Source organism: Aethalodelphis obliquidens, unplaced genomic scaffold (assembly GCF_003676395.1).
Source record: "Aethalodelphis obliquidens isolate GAN/ISIS:26980383/991018 unplaced genomic scaffold, ASM367639v1 scaffold3, whole genome shotgun sequence".
NCBI lineage: Eukaryota > Metazoa > Chordata > Mammalia > Artiodactyla > Delphinidae > Aethalodelphis > Aethalodelphis obliquidens.
Genome location: NW_020837947.1, coordinates 13,292,988 through 13,309,465, shown reverse-complemented (window position 1 = coordinate 13,309,465; position 16,478 = coordinate 13,292,988). Strand labels below are relative to the sequence as shown.

Sequence of the window (16,478 nt, the reverse complement as noted above, 5' to 3'; positions counted from 1 at the left end):
TTTATATCTCAGCTGTAGAATCTTCCTCTGTATCAGTAGGAGAAGAGGAAAGAACAAGAAAAGGAGTCTCTTATCCCCAAAGCAGTTTGGAGATGGTGGAAAGGAGGGTACTTAGCAATTCAGCTGAGGAAATGACGAGAAGGAAATTGTTTTGTGTCTCAGGAACTGTGTGGAATTCCAAGATAAGAAAAACAGTTGCTAATTTGAGTATAAAAGCAGGAAACATGATATACTTATTTCCTTTTATGCAAACACAAGTATATGAGGGGTTGTGTGAAAATTATTTTTCTCTTGCTGAACCACAAAGACATAAAATCAAAGTGCTTCTTTTGGACATACTGGCTTTTCTTCTCGCTCTTCTCTTCCTGTGGATATCATGGCTAATAACACAACAAGTTTAGGGAGTCCATGGCCAGAAAACTTTTGGGGTAAGATTTTCTTTAACTGTTTTTAATTTAAAATTAGGATGCAGAGAAATGTACTGCCTAAAACTTATTGAAACATTGGAAATCTCTGAGCCATTTTGTTTATGGTAAATCGATTACCTAAAGTTTTCATAAATTTATTACAAAAAATTTGTTCATATAAAATGTCCATAAAGTGGGTGATGAAGTCGTTCAAGGAGAATCTGGGCAACACATATAGATTATGGCTGGTGTTACAAAATAATGAGAAAATAATAGGAAATGCTAATTAGAAAACAATAAGAATAAAACTGAGAAAAATTTTGTAAGTCATTGCTGTTTGGAAATTGATAACTGATTTGTTGGAAAATTAAGTTTTATTTGTCTTACGGTTATATAGATTATGTATCTTTTTTAATGAAACTGAGAATTTCTGTAGAGATTATTTTAACTTACATCGCCAATGTTATATTCTTTAATTTCCAAAGCGAATCTAAATAATAAATCTGTACTGAAGGAGTGTGATGACATGATTAAATAAGAAATCATATTATGAAATTAGACAAAAAAACTGTAATAGAACAAGTGGAACTAATACCACGAATAACATTATAAAGAAAGCCTAACAAGGGGAAAAAAGGAACAATACAACAGTAGCTTTTGGCTGGGTTCAGACCTGGCTTCTAGTCAGTTAGCAGCAGCAGGATGGAGCTGAGGTCAAAACCACGAGTCTTCCAAGGCTGGAGACACAGGGAGGAAGGGCTGAGACATGAAATTGACACGGATGCTTGGGTTCAGGGAAATTTTAAAAATAAAGGGGGCAAGTTGAGTTAAATCCAGAAAAAAACTTTAAAGGAGATAATGGAGTTTATGAAGAGATCGATAGCCCTATTTACTGGTCCCGAACAAATGTTTCATCTTCACAGAGAACTCTTTTAGACTTTTCGTTGTGATTCCAAGGTACGTTTGGGGAACTATCCAGTGAAAAATGAGCAGTGATGCTGCCTGCTCTGAACAACCTACCTGGTCGTCCACCATCACAGAAATCTGCATGGAAAGAATTAATTAATTCTTTTTTACCATCAACATTTATGTTTGTTTCAAGTCTGAAAATGAGGAATATTAATAAACATCATAATGTAATTATTAAAAAATTAAGAAAAAGAAAGTAAATTATACTTGCATATTGTAAAGAATGGCTTTGGTAATAAGTTATTCTATGTGGAAACCAATAGACAATAAATCTTTGAATTGTGGGAGTCTTACTTATATAGGTTTCTTACAATACAGTTTGCTGTCCTCCTTTACAGAGAAAGTAAATGTGCTAAACACGCTAAAAAATAGCTAGTGTGTGTTTACCCTAAATTCATCATTGCAAAAATAAGTAACTATATAGATTATTCAAAAGTAAAGTAATTCTTACTGCAAAAAATAATCTGTAAAAGCCAAATCAATTTTTTTCAGGCCATTCAAAGTTAAATTTCAGGTTTATTTAAAGACTTAAGGAAAAATAATCATTATCTACTGATTAAAACATGGATAATAATCATAAAATAAACCTCAATTAAAAACAGAATGTTTAATTGGAGTCTATTTACCAATCCTGAAAATTTTTTTTTAATATAGAAATCTATGCTTAAGAAAGAATTCAAACTTATTGTTCCAAAGATAGTTCCTAGTGTTTCTTTATCTTACTTTGTGAATACAACAGAAAATAGATGGAAATAATGAAAACCAGGAAGGGGAGTGTTACCTTGATAAGCATTAACAAAGCCAAACAAATATGTTGAGTAGATATAATGTTATAATGTTTGATGATATGGGGAAAATATATAAAAGATCACATTAATTCTTCTGGGGTTCAAGAAAATATCAAGTGTAAAATGCAAAGATGTAAATGTGAATATATGAAATGTAAAAATTTCCTAAAATATACATGTTGATCTTTTACATTTTTATTTCCTTTTTGTATCTAAATTGATATCTACATCACTGTCTCTGCAAAAATATTATTTGAAAATCTTATAAGGTACAGTGCAATACCTTGCCTATTGCTTCCAAAATCAATTGTCTGCTTGGCACTTTGAATTCAGAGAATAGAGAAAGAAGAGTTTAGAAAAGCAAAACTTGTACATTTAACCACATGAATTTGCCAAACTTAGGCTGTATAAAAGTTGTTTTCCAAATATAATTTTCCTGATTTGCTTTAATGAATGTTGAAAAATAAGATAATGATACCAGGTTATTACCAATAGTGATAGCTTGAATTTTTTTGGTGATCACCCATTAAACCTTATTAAATGTTGTGCAAACATTACAGTAATTAGTGCGAAGGTGGGCAATAAAGTTGGCCTGAGAGTGACAACACAGCTGAAGACCACCACCTTGCATTTCTCACTTTTGCTTTCTTTGACGCATTTCCCGTCCCTACAAACATCCCCCATGAAAGCAGCAGGAAACATAACCTGTGAAAGTTTGCTGCACTCTGCTTTAATGAAATAGACAAGTGTTGTTAAACTTGGTTAATTTTTTGGTATTCAGAATCTTAAAGAAAACCATTTGGTTATACTTCTTGCCTTACCACTTGTGTTTTTCCCTTATGGCTAGCATTGTGAAAAATTGGGGAATTTATTGGCTTAGGAACTTGCATTTATTCACCTCATTTAATCCTCACCAAAACTATAATGTCTGTCCTCAAGAAGATTACACTCTTGGAGGAGATTATGTGTCCATAAATATGCAAATATATGTCTATACTGTCATGGAATAATACAAGATAATGTACATTAAAATGGCAATGATCGTTATGAGTTAGAAAGACAAATGTGGCAGAAATTGTCCCTAAATCCTCCTTAGAAAAAAAAAATGAGGCTTTATCTGTTCCTATAAATCAGATGAGTTTCAAATAGGGAAACAATTGTAGGAAGAACATCGTAGTCATTCATTTTTCCTACATTAGCTTATTAACTCATCCTTCCATCCGTTTATCTATCCAGTTCATTAGTTTACTCAGAAGCATTGACTGACCACTCCTTATATATTAGTCAATACATCAGGTGTTAGTGAGATAAATAAGGTGTAGTTGGAAATTTCAGGGAGTTCAGGAGAAGTGTTATCAGCAAATATGCAGAAGTAAAAACACACAAGCTGTATTTGTGGAGAAGTGTGAATGACTTGAGAAAGATTTGTGTAGTTTTGAAAGTCACTGTAAATGTTTGACCTGATTTAACATAATTATTTTCAACTTACTTACTGCTTTAGGGGAATTGTCCTTTTTTCTTGCCTCCGCTGCTGAGGACTCTTACCATAAAATTTGCCTCGTATGGTCTGTGCAACATTTGCTAATGTCATGATTTTTCCTTTCTGGTCTACTGGCTCTTATTCACATACTTTTCCTTCTGTCTCAGTGGCACAGAACAATGTTGAATGCTCTCCCATCACCCTGGAGCTGTGGGAATTTGGACTGTATATCAGACCCCTAGACCTGGATATACTAATGTCCACACTTCCTCATTCCTCCTCTGCCTTTCAGGGACCCAGAGTTTCTCAGAGGGGATTGTCATCTTTCCCATCTGGATCCCTCTAAGACGCTGGGAATGGATACCAATTTCTCTGGCATTCCCGAAATCAATCTGTAGCTCATCACAGGCAGAGATGGAGTGGTGGCCCCTTCTCCAGGACTCTTACTGGTCACATAGTTTATAGCCCTTCTTCTCTCTCCCAAACATCTCCTCTTTACACTGCTTCTGAAAGTTTACTTGTTATGGATTGAATGTTTATGTCTCCTACACCGTTCATATGTTGAAGCCTTAACCCCCAATGCAGTGTTATCTGGAGATAAGACCTTTGGGTGTAATTTGGGTTAAATTAGAGGGTGGGGACGCCATGATGGGGTTAATGGCCTTAAAAGAAGAGGAAGAGATAGTACTCTTTGTCTCTCTGTCTGCGTGTATGCACTGAGGCAAGGATGTGGGTTGTCTCCAGAACCTGATCCCGCTGGCACCTGGATCTTGGATTTCCTAGACCCCAGAACTGTGAGAAATAAACATCTGCTGTTTAAGCCACCCAGTCTATGGTATTTAAAGGGCAGCCCAAACTGACAAGGGCATGACTCGTAGACCATGGTTTATTTTTCTCAATACAGTTCATTATAGTAAAAAGGTATGTTCTTGAGTCCTTTAGGCTCTTAGCATTTTGAAACTGCAACAAACAAACAAACAAAAACCAAAACACTTTTCTCTGTCTCACGTTGTCTAGTGATTGCAGTAAAACAATTGGTTTTCAAGACTATCATCTATTCTATGTATTTAATAATCCTATTACCAATTCTAACCATTAACTTTTTCTTTATTCTGGGTATCCTTGATAACAGCCCTAATCCTCTACCAGATAATTGAAATGGAGGATCATTAGTTGATTTTTTGGTCAATCAAGTGCAGTCAAGGGCAGAAAACCTTGGTTAATAGCTGAAAATTTTATTCTTTAACCTGTGGAAAAATATGTCACTTAGAGACCTACCTCAGCAGATGGGAGTAAGTTGTTTCCAGAGAGGTTGAGGAGGGAGAAAGCTTTGCTGACCATGCACCCCAAAGATGTTCTTTATATTTCCTCTTCCCAAATATCAACAAATACTGACTATATTTCAAATTCATATCTTTACTTTCCATTTTAAAAACTCTTGGACATTTCTTATTAACAGCCTTCTAATTACTTCCTTTATATCAGTTACTTAGGAAGTTTGAATAACAACTGCTTTTCTTTAAAACTGCTGTATCTCAGTTCCATAGAGAGAAGTCTGAAGATTCATCTCTCACTGAACTCCATGCTCAGAGATTATGATTCAGTAGGTATGGAGCAGAGCCTAGAAGAATGTATTTTTTGATAGGTTCCTGACTTTAGAACTTCTGCATCTACATTAATGAGAGAAATTTGCCTATAGTAGTCTTTTCTTATAATAGTCTTGTCAGGTTTTGGTATCAATGTTATGCAGGTTTCCTAAAACAGAGTAGGAATTGTTTTTTATTATCTGGAAACATTTGTGTAAGAGTGGCATTGTTTATTGTTTAAATTTTTTAAAAAAATTCACCAGTGTAATTATAGGTAGTACTTTTAATAGGAAGATTTTAAATGAAAAGTCAATTTGTTTAACAATATTGGACTACTCAGATATTCTACTGCTTCTTTGATTGCTTTAGGGCAGGAATCGTATTTTCTAGGAATTTGCCCATTTGAAGTAAATTTCTAAATGTGTTAACTTAAAGTTGTTCATGGTCTTCTCTCATATGTTTTTCTAAAATTTATTACGAAAGTGTTCAAATATACAGAAAAATTTGAAGAATTTTACAGGGAATATCCATATACCTACCGCCTGGATTCTACTATTAACATTTTTATAATATTCATTCTATCTACCAATCTGTTAGTTTATATTTCCAAGTAAATTGCAGATATCAGTACACTTCCCCCTAATTAATTCAGCATTTTTTTATTAACAGGAATTAAATTTTTTTTTCTTTTTAAGGTCAAACATACATACAATAAAATGTGTAAAATGATCAAAAATGAAGTGCACAGATCATAACTGAACATTTGCTGAATTTTGACAAATACATACACACCTGAGTAACCCAAACCCCGATCAAGATACAGAACATTATCTCCAACCCAAAAGTTCCCTAATGACACTCCTAGTCAATCCCTGTCTACATCATCCCCAGAGGAAACCACTAATATGTATTTATTGAAAAAAAATCTATGTATAAGTGGACCTGTGCAGTTCAAACCTGTGTTGTTCAAGGGTCAACTGTGTTTCTATCTTTGTGAGGTCTACTTTTTTTCCTATTTGCTATTACTTTTAGGGAATAGCCCTTTGGAAGTCCAACTCAGAGTCTAGAATATTTCCCAGAGTCTATCCTCCTTGGTATTCCCTGAAATCCAGGCTTTGTTTTCTAAGCCTACTGAGATTGCAGAGTTCTACTCAGGTTTTTTGCCTCTTCTGCCTCTCTTTACAGATCACTGTATGAGAGATTTTCTTTTCTCTTAGAATTTGCTCCCTCAAAGTTTGGGTAGGCCTCTGATGGCTTCAACCAGATTTAAAAACATATTTTTGATCTGTATTTTATAATTGGTCCCAGTGGTTTGATACATGTTAGTTTATCACACACAGAAAGTGATGGTCTACCGTGTTCCTTCTGAACATAATTTAACTTACCTTCTACTCTAACAATACTGTTGACTAATTATATTCAGAGTATGACTTATGCCTTGTGACTTTGGTCAAAACTACTTCCAAATCTCCCAGATTTTTACTTGTCCTACAATTGAGTCTAGTTTCCAGTAATCCAGAAAGAAAAAAGAAAATCAAGGGTGGCAGTTAGGCATCAGAAGTGGGGCAGGATAAAATTTAGATAGGGCCGTCAGGGTAAGCCTCAATGAGAAGGTGACATGTGATCAAAGACCTGAAGTCACCCTTGTAGATGGCTGATAAAAGAGTTTCAGGAATAGATTACCACAAGCACAAGGCCCTAAATTGGGAGCACAGCTGATGTGTTTAAGGAATGGCAAACAGGGCAGTGTGGATGGAGCTGAATGAGCCAGGGGAAGAGTAGTGATGAGCACAGATAATTGAGATCAAATTGGGAGCATCAGGGAGGTAGTAGAGTAGATAATGAGAAGTTGAATTGTGGATATATTCTGAAAACAGACCCAATAGGATTTTCCGGGAGATGAGATACACATAGGAAATATTTATTCTTTGTTTAAATTATTGTAATTAAAAGTTTTCTGAACCTTAAATATAATTCTTCCTAAAAACGATTTTTACTGAAGTCTTATTGTCTGAACCATCCTCCTATATACTCCAGGGTACCAAGAACAGCATAGCCTACTTCAGTGATAGCTAAGCTTAATGATTCTTACAATTGGAAAAGATTTTGTGAATTGATCAATGTTCTGTTGTCAAAGATAAAATCATTTTTCAGATATCAGAACGATTCAACTCAAGGCCACTAGATGGTGACCTCTACTAAATTTTGACACTAATGGACAGAATTCTAGGTGTGGGTAAGATTTATTGAAAACCAGATTCAATGTTAGAATCTTAGAATTAGAAGGGACAATAGTGACCATTGTCATTAGGCCAGGAAGGGTCAAATGACTTGGGAAAGTTATACAACCATTAGTAATCATAGCTGTCATTTATTGAGGACTTATGTGCCGGCCTTTTGGTAGTTGTATAGACACAGGTTACAAAATAGGATAACAACATTTAATTTATATGCTATGCCCTGCTAATGTTAGAGTTTGTTCCTTTTTTCCTTTAAGGGAGATCTACCTTTTCTAAGGCAATCATTTGGTCTTTTTAGTTGCATTATATTGTAATTACGTGAAGTAAAATTATTTCCCCTTGATTCTACATTTTAAAAGTTTCTATTTTCTTTTTTTTCTTGAAATGAACCTTATGCTACTTTTCTCTACAGATTAACCTTTTGGAATATTTTATTTGTCAGCAGAGACTGTGGTAGAGAGGCTCAAACGGCATATACACTGAGACCATGTATAGGAATGCTTGTAAATTTTAATTGAAATAGTCGAAATAAATATGTCTCTTTAATCTTATCTATTATATCTGCTTGTATCCTGAGATATTTAGAATCTTCCATTGGACCCTAGTGGTTACATTGGTTTATACACAAAAGCAAGGACATGTACTTTGCAAACCAGAGTATTTGTCTTTTCACTTTATGTCATACCTGAGTGAAAGCCCCCCTGACCAGTGCTAGTTGTCAATATTCAATTATTAAAATAAATTGTGTTAGTTCTACAACATAAACCTTAGACTCTGTTTCAATATCAATAAAATTAGGAGACTGTGGGACTTCCCTGGCGGTCCAGTGGTTAAGACCCCACACTTCCACTGCAGGGGACATGGGTTCGATCCCTGGTGGGGAAACTAATATCCTGCCCACCATTCAGTGCAGCCCCCCAAAAAGTAAGAAATAAAAAAAAAAATTAGGAGTGTGAGCTGAAACATTTTTAAGAGTTTGTTTTCATTGAAACCTTGTATCTCTGATCCTATATCTGAAGTTGTTGATAATTAAAATTCTCCAGTGGAGGCTGTTGATTTAGGAAAGTATAACTGTAGAATACATAATACTGCCTTACCATATTTTCCCCAAGTATTTCTGTCCGTAACAGGCCACTAAATCTGGTATTAAATTGATACAGTTTTTATGCATTTTCACTTTCATTTTAGATTAATATTTTCTTAGAACACACCAAAGAAATAAAGCATTCCCCTAATTGGGTTGTTTGACAGTTAAGTGATATAGTACACTTAAAATAGTGCCCGAGATCTATAAATTAAATTAATCAAATTAGAAATGCATATTACTGTTTACCACAATAATAAAATAAAAATAGGTTTGCATTTTATAAACTATATTCCTCCAAACATCAAAATTTTCTTAATCACAGTTTTAGTGAAACCTTTCTACCTTGGAATAATAGAAGTTCAAATTTAAAAGGAGCTTATAGTTTACCAGTGAAGTGTCTACCTAATGCATTATTTTCCTACTCAAAGGTATAATAACATTAAGATGGATCATAATATATCTTTCATTCATCTATTCTAAATAGGAAGACAGAATATCTGAGTGAATTTATTCATATTCTTTGATTAAAGTGTTTCTCACGGTAATCAACTCATGGAATCTCTGGAGTATAAACTAATGAATAAACTCTTTCAGGGACAACTGATGACAATGTACAATAATAAATTATTCAAGTTATGTGCAATATGTCACAAAAAACAAAGATTGCCAAAAACTCACTGAAATATGGTAAAGTTAGGTATTTTTCTTAACCAAAGAACCAAAGTTAGCAAAATGCCTGGACTCACATACTTATTTGGAAAGAAGAGAAAGGACTGGGTTTTATGAAGTATTTGAGTAGTTCATGATTTTTATTTAGCTCTTTTCTAAGAGCAACTAAAACAGTTTTTCCAGTAAAATCCAGAATTTAGGTAGCCATTATAAGCAACACAAAACTTAAAGGAACTTTATAATGATTATACTAATAATTAAAATTTGATCCAGCAAATCTATTCTCTGATAAACTGTTATGGCATAAAATGGCAAAGACAAGTAAGTATAATAAAGTAAGCAGATGCTAAAGTTTCTAAAACATAATTTAATCTGATTATTAAATTACTGCTAGAAAATAACATTATCATTTACATCATGGGACAAGAGCATCTAAGCCTCAGTTTATCACCACTACCCCCCTCAACGTCTTATTTCTAGGACATTAGGTGGTATGATACTTTGGAATAATTTTTACATTCTTTTCACTTTGGGTCTCTCATGACCAGGTTCTTTCCTATTCTTACTACAACTTCCCAGATTAAGCCATTATTATTGCATGTTTGAATCATTGCTTCACCATCCTCCCCGTTTCTCTGCTTTCAGTCTACCACAGATGTCACTACCTGCTCCATCTTCAACCTTCCTAATGGGTAATTTTGCTCAAGCCTCTTCTTTGTCCACAGTGGAGAGGTTGAACTTCTTGGAGAAGTACTCATGTTCTTCTATCATCTGACCCCCAACTTATTGCAGGTAAAGTGGCCAATGACCCACTCATTGCCACATCTAAAGGACATTTTTCTTATTTTAAATCTTCTAGAATGTTAACTCTACCAGGACTGAGACTTTATTTTCTTCCCTGCTCTCTCTGTACTTAGCAGTACTTGGTATCTAGTGTGTGCTTTATGTGTTAACAAGTGAATAGTAAATATCTCTGGGGCATCTGGTTGCTAATCAGTACTACCTAAAATTCTCTCCTCACTTTGATTCAGAGCTAGTAATCTCTCTTGTCTCCGTGGACCACCCTAATTAGCCCTTCTTTTTTTCCCTGGTGTTGACTTCCACCACCAGTTAAATTCTGGTCTTCCTGGAAGTTTGTTCTCAACTTGCTTCTATAAACATATTCCTTTCCTTTAGTAGAAGTGCTTTCCATGGATGGTTGAACTCTTGTAGCATGAGGATTCCCAGTTTTGCTTCTCTTTAAGTTCCATATTTATTTAACCCTGAATTCCAAATAGATGTCCCAGGGACACACACATTCAACATCTTCCTAATATCAGCTTCAGCCCCAGTTCTACATTCTCACATTTCTTCCCTGTTTGGATGAATGATACTAGTATCCACCTATCCACCCTCACCGGCCCACGCCAGAACCTGGGAGTCATTCTAGATTCATCCTTTCCTCAGTGTAGCAAAGCGTGTTTTTTTTTACTGGTTGACTTTGTGTGTGTGTGTGTGCGTGTGCGTGTATGTGTGTGTTTGGTTGGGTTTTACTGGTTGATTTTTATTTTTAGAAGATGAAGGTGGGGAGGGATTGTATGTCCTTTGTTTTAAATTTTCTTTTGTTTTGAAGGATCCCCAAGTTTCCCCTCAATCTTGCCTCTTCTTTCCTTTATTTTGTGGTTCCCCAAAAGCACCTAATCTTTTCTTTCTTTCTTATTTTAAACAGCTTTACTGAGATATATTTCACAGACTATGTAATTCACCCACTTAAAGTATACAATTAAATGGGTTTTTTCTTTTAATAGTTACAGAGTTGTGTGACCACCACCACAATCTGATTTAAGAACATTTTGTCCTTCAAAAAGAAACCTGTCCCCATTAGAGGTCCCTCCCATTCCCTTCCATCTCATCCCCTTGCCCTAGACCATCACTAAGCTACTCTCCGTCTATATAGTTTGTGTGCTCTGGACATTTCGTGTAAATAGAATATAAAATATGAGATCTTTTGTGCTTGGATTCTTTTCTTCCCTATAGGAAGATTACTTTCCAAGACTGCCTCTTCCCATACCTATATTCACTTGTAAGTCTGTTTCCTATAGTCAGCGTGATCATGGACCAGTTCACCTTTTCACTATTTTTACAGTATTTCCAGAATTGCCCTTCTTCTCCATGATAGCTTGTGGTAGAAGTATGAGCGATAATTTACTGGTTTCTGCTTTCCATCATTTATTTTTTTTTATTATTATTATTATTTTTGCGGTACATTGGCCTCTCACTGTTGTGGCCTCTCCCGTTGTGGAGCACAGGCTCCGGATGTGCAGGCTCAGCGGCCATGGCTCACGGGCCCAGCCGCTCTGCGGCATGTGCGATCTTCCCGGACCGGGGCACGAACCCGCGTCCCCTGCATTGGCAGGCGGACTCTCAACCACTGAGCCACCAGGGAAGCCCCATCATTTATTTTTAATTTACCGGTTTCTATTTTCCATTGCTTATTTTATTTTTAATTAATTAATTTATTTATTTATTTTTGGCTGCATTGGGTCTTCGTTGCTGTCCACGGACTTTCCCTAGTTGTGGAGAGCGGGGGCTACTCTTCTTGCGGTGTGCGGGCTTCTCATTGTGGTGGCTTCTCTTGTTGCGGAGCACGGGCTCTAGGTGCACAGGCTTCAGTAGTCGTGGCTCACAGGCTCTAGAATGCAGCCTCAGCAGTTGTGGCGAACGGGCTTAGTTGCTCTGAGGCATGTGGGATCTTCCCGGACCAGGGCTCGAAACTGTGTCCCCTGCATTGGCAGGCAGATTCTCAACCACTGTGCCACCAGGGAAGTCCCCCACTGTTTATTGTTTAGGTAAATTGAAGTTTGAATTTTTTTTCTGTCTTCTAATTATGCTGAAGGCATGGTTTTGTATATTTTTAGTTGGTCATCTTGTTTTTCTCTATTGTGTTTTAGAAGAAACTTTGGAAAATTCTGATTTACATGGTTTCACTGCCTTGGCAGCCCAGATTTTCTATAATCCCTTTTTTAGATTCCAAATTTTGGGGCACTGATAAATACAAGTTAATGTGGAATTTTACTGTATTATCAATAAGGCTAATTTTAGGTTCTGACTGTGTTTATTGCTTTTTCCAGAGAAAGCCTAACTCTATGAAATCCCAGTCTCAAGAAATTGCACTTTAAGGCTATGACAATATTATTTTGATGAAAGACATTTTTGAAGAACAATACTGGGTCTAGAAGATCTGTTATAAATCATCTTGTATTTCAGAAATCATCTTCTTAGTATAAAGAATGTATTGCTTAGATTTGACATAAATAGTTGTTTTAGAGGATTTTGATATAAGCATTTGTGATAATTGTGAAAATAGGACATAACAAATATAGTCTTATCACGGGAGATAAATGTGACAATATAAGGTGGAAAGACACTAAAATATATCCAAAAATGAATTATTCTTTTGTATTTGTTAATATTGGTTTGTTTTGTTATTTCTGCATCATAGATTTTGTGTATACAATCATAGATTACAACAAAAAACTGGAGAGAACTTTGGCAATCATAAAATCTAACTCCTTGATTTGAAGAAAGTAATAAAATAAGTGAGTCTAAATAAATTTTATAAAAATCACACAGTATGTTAGGAATAGAGCTGAGTTTGGCACCCTAAATCAGTTATCTTTTGCTGTGTAACAATCCACCCCAAAACATAGTGACTTAAAACAGCCATTTACTTAGCTCACACTTCTGTGGGCTGGCAACTTGGGCTGGGGTCAGCTTGACGGATTTTCTGCTGGTCTTCTTTCATGGACCACACTCAGTTGTTGGGTTGACTGTATTTAAAATTCAATGCATACTGAGTTTTCCAAACAGAAATTTTAAAATTATATCCAGGTATCAGGAAAAATATGTTGAAATGCACAGAATTTGAGAGAGAAAGACAGGCTTTGGGATAGTGGGAAAATCAACATGACTTGTGGGTTAGATCATGGGGTAGAGGGTCGGTAAGTGTGGTGGGTGGTAAGGCCAGAAGGGTCTTCTAATATCCAGCATGCCTTTCGATTCAATGCAGGGTCTCTGCTACCCAGTTTTATTCAAGAATATGTTTTTAGTTCACAAGAAGAAGCGATAAGGTAGAATTTCCATTTGGGAATGGCATTTTCCCCTCCTCACAACAGGAAATCTGGACAAATACAAGTTCTGTGAGTTGGAGGATACTGGTGTTATAACAGAGATTCCATGGGGATTCAGGGGACAGGAATTTCAATATCACAAGGGCATGATAACAGCATGAACCAGGTTGGGAACCAAGAAAGAGCTCAGTAGTCTGCATAGGTCATGTCATCAATGAGTCAAAGATATTGGTGAGAGTCCAGGAGTTCCGGAAATATGACATAAATCAGTCAGCCCCCCAGGTGGTTCTAGCCCAGCACTTCCTGTCTCAGAATGAGAACAGGAAGTGAGGCATCATGCAGCCTGTGGGTGGAAGACATTGGTGGGGATGATGAAAGCAGACAGAGGAAAAGGCAAAGTCAATGTGACTATGAAATTTTTTTATCAATTTTTGGCACATTAGTTGCTACCGTAACTCTAAAGGAAATAATCTCTGGACTATATTTGCAACTCCATAAAATTTATGAGCTAAAGAACAGCCTTTTTAAATAAATGAGACTTTTTAATTACTAATTTCTTAAAGATAATAAAATAGCATAAGCAATATGGAATGCTACAGTTAAAAAAATCTCATTTTGTATCCTTTATTCTCTTGCTTTGATAAACGGAAGCATATCCGCTTCATTTATTCATATCCACCTAGCACCATCTTCTATTTCCCAAATCCGAAATCGAAGTTAATCATGTAATCCATAGTAACCGTTTGTAGTTTGCCTATGTATTTAGTTGGACACCTATTTACAAAGCAAATTGCCTCTTTGTTTTCTTTGTTTCAGAGGGCGTTATAATGTCCTTCACAGTGTCCATGGCAACTGTACTTGTAATTGGAGGATTTATTTGGGCTTTGTTTGTTTGTTTCTCTCGAAGAAGAGCCAGTGCCCCCATCTCACAGTGGAGTTCAAGCCGGAGATCTAGATCTTCTTACACCCACGGCCTCAACAGAACTGGTTTTTACCGCCACAGTGGCTGTGAACGTCGAAGCAACCTCAGCCTGGCGAGCCTCACTTTCCAGCGCCAAGCTTCCCTGGAACAAGCCAATTCCTTTCCAAGAAAATCAAGCTTCAGGGGCTCAACTTTCCATCCGTTTCTGCAAAGTCCACCACTTCCCGTGGAAACTGAGAGTCACATGGTGACTTTCCCTTCATCCAATACCTCCTCCACCATCAACACTTCCCACAGTCTGGGCCGTCCTGATTTCCACTGGTCCAATCACAGTCTTCGGATTGGCCTTTCAACACCAGCCCCACCTGCCTATGAGTCAATCATAAAGGCTTTCCCGGATTCCTGAGTAGGGTGCTTTTGTTTCTCTCTTTTCTTGTCTTTTATTGAAAGGAAATCACAAATAGGCTAAACAGAATTTTGAAGACATGGCCCAAATGCCTAATGAGTTTCTAACCTGAAACGAGCACACACAAGTTGGACATTACAATGTAAAACACATTTTCTTTGAACACATCTTTTTTCTTTGTCTCACAAAAGAATAATATGTTTCCAAAGAGTTGTATATTTATGTATTTTGTATTCGATGTGAGAATTATTAAAGATAGTGATTCTTACCTAAGAATCAGCTGGATACAGTATATATATTTTAGACTAAAATAAAAACTTTAGATATCTGTGGTTTACAATCCTCATTTGCTGTCCAGTGTGACTATAAAGGGGAAAAAAATCACTTAAAAGTGTATAACATTTTTTAAAAAAAATTTCTATCCTAAGGCATTTTAATTTAATTTTCTTTAGAAAGACAAGTGCACCACATCACCATCTTGGATTTTCAATGGATTATATGGACACAAAATGACAGAACATAGGAGATTCTAAAGTTTCTTGTTTCCACTCATTTATGAGAAGTGAGGGAAGCAAGTAAAGGAAGCTGAACTCAGTGGGTGTTGCAGATACTATAGTAATTCTGACACTTATTTTTCCCCCAGACTCCTTTTGTGCTTTCCCCAAGAATAGTTATCCACATCATTGAGGCAAAATCCTTGTTTTTACTCACACGGTGATTTAACATTTCTTTACTGTTGTGCTTATATTGCTATAAAAACAACAACAGCAGATCCAATTCATTTGATCTAAAAACAAATTTTAACACTGAGCTTACATTTTTTTTAAGGGGTAAATTGTATTTCTTACATTTAAAGCTAGCAACTGGGAAAGTACATTATCTAGGGATCTTCTGCAACTTCACAGACAGAAGGGTGAGTGGGGAGACAGTCTTTCAGCCAAATAGGTGTTACAACCATGAAGAATCCTCCTTCCTGGATGGCCTCATTGGTCATCATCTTTTATTTGCTTCTCTATGAATTTCAACTTCAGCTTCTGTGAAGAGTCTTTGCACAAAGGTTAAACTATGGCAAATGGTCCTTGGTGCAGATAGTTATTTAAGGAGTCCACCTCTACAGGTAGCCACCCTCCTAAAGGAAGAGAGCTTCAGTGGCCAGATGCCTGTGGCTGCCCTTTTTCATTTAAGGACACGAGTTCACAGGATTATTACTCAAAAAACCTGTGGTTTGTTTCTGATATAATGAATATTTAGCTTATGTTGCTGTTTGTTTCTCTGAACATTGGAATTTTCCGTGAAGAAAAATGTACTCTCATTGTAGTTTCTGCAATGCAGCTGTCCCAGCTAATAGTGTCTGAATATGGCTCAAGAGTGGAATAACTCTTACTTAATAAAAGATTCTGTATAGCATTTTCTTTGTTTTTTATTTAGCTTACATTTTCCATTGTTCTTCAAGGACAATTATGCTAAAAGATGTCTATAGTAAATGTCTATAAATAGATGCTCTCTAAGGCAATATACCTGAAAGAAGAAAGAAAGAAGGAGGAAAGGAAGGAAGGGCAGAAGGAAGGAAGAAAAGAAAAAAAAGCTCGCAGGATAACGAATTTGTTGTAAGCTGTTTTGGGACAAACTTGGCAGTTACCTTATAGCCACGTAAGGTTTTAAGAGATCATTAATTTAGTAACAGGTCTATCTTCTGCTTGTGAGTCATCCTTAATGTTTAACATGAGAAGTAAGAAAAGTGTATGGTTTTTGTCTAGAATTTATGCTGGGAGTAAAAACTGCTCTATGTCTCTCAAATGAGGAAAATGAGAGCAG

General features: G+C 36.0%; 1 protein-coding gene across 1 annotated transcript; it reads left to right on the top strand.

Moving 5' to 3' along the window:
* The first annotated feature begins 245 nt into the window (after nucleotides 1-245).
* Nucleotides 246-16,071, top strand: MYCT1 (MYC target 1). The gene is given in 3 exon segments (XM_027083150.1): nucleotides 246-363; nucleotides 366-428; nucleotides 14,152-16,071. Coding segments are annotated over 3 exon segments (693 nt in total). The 3' UTR covers nucleotides 14,664-16,071.
* Nucleotides 16,072-16,478: the final 407 nt, after the last annotated feature.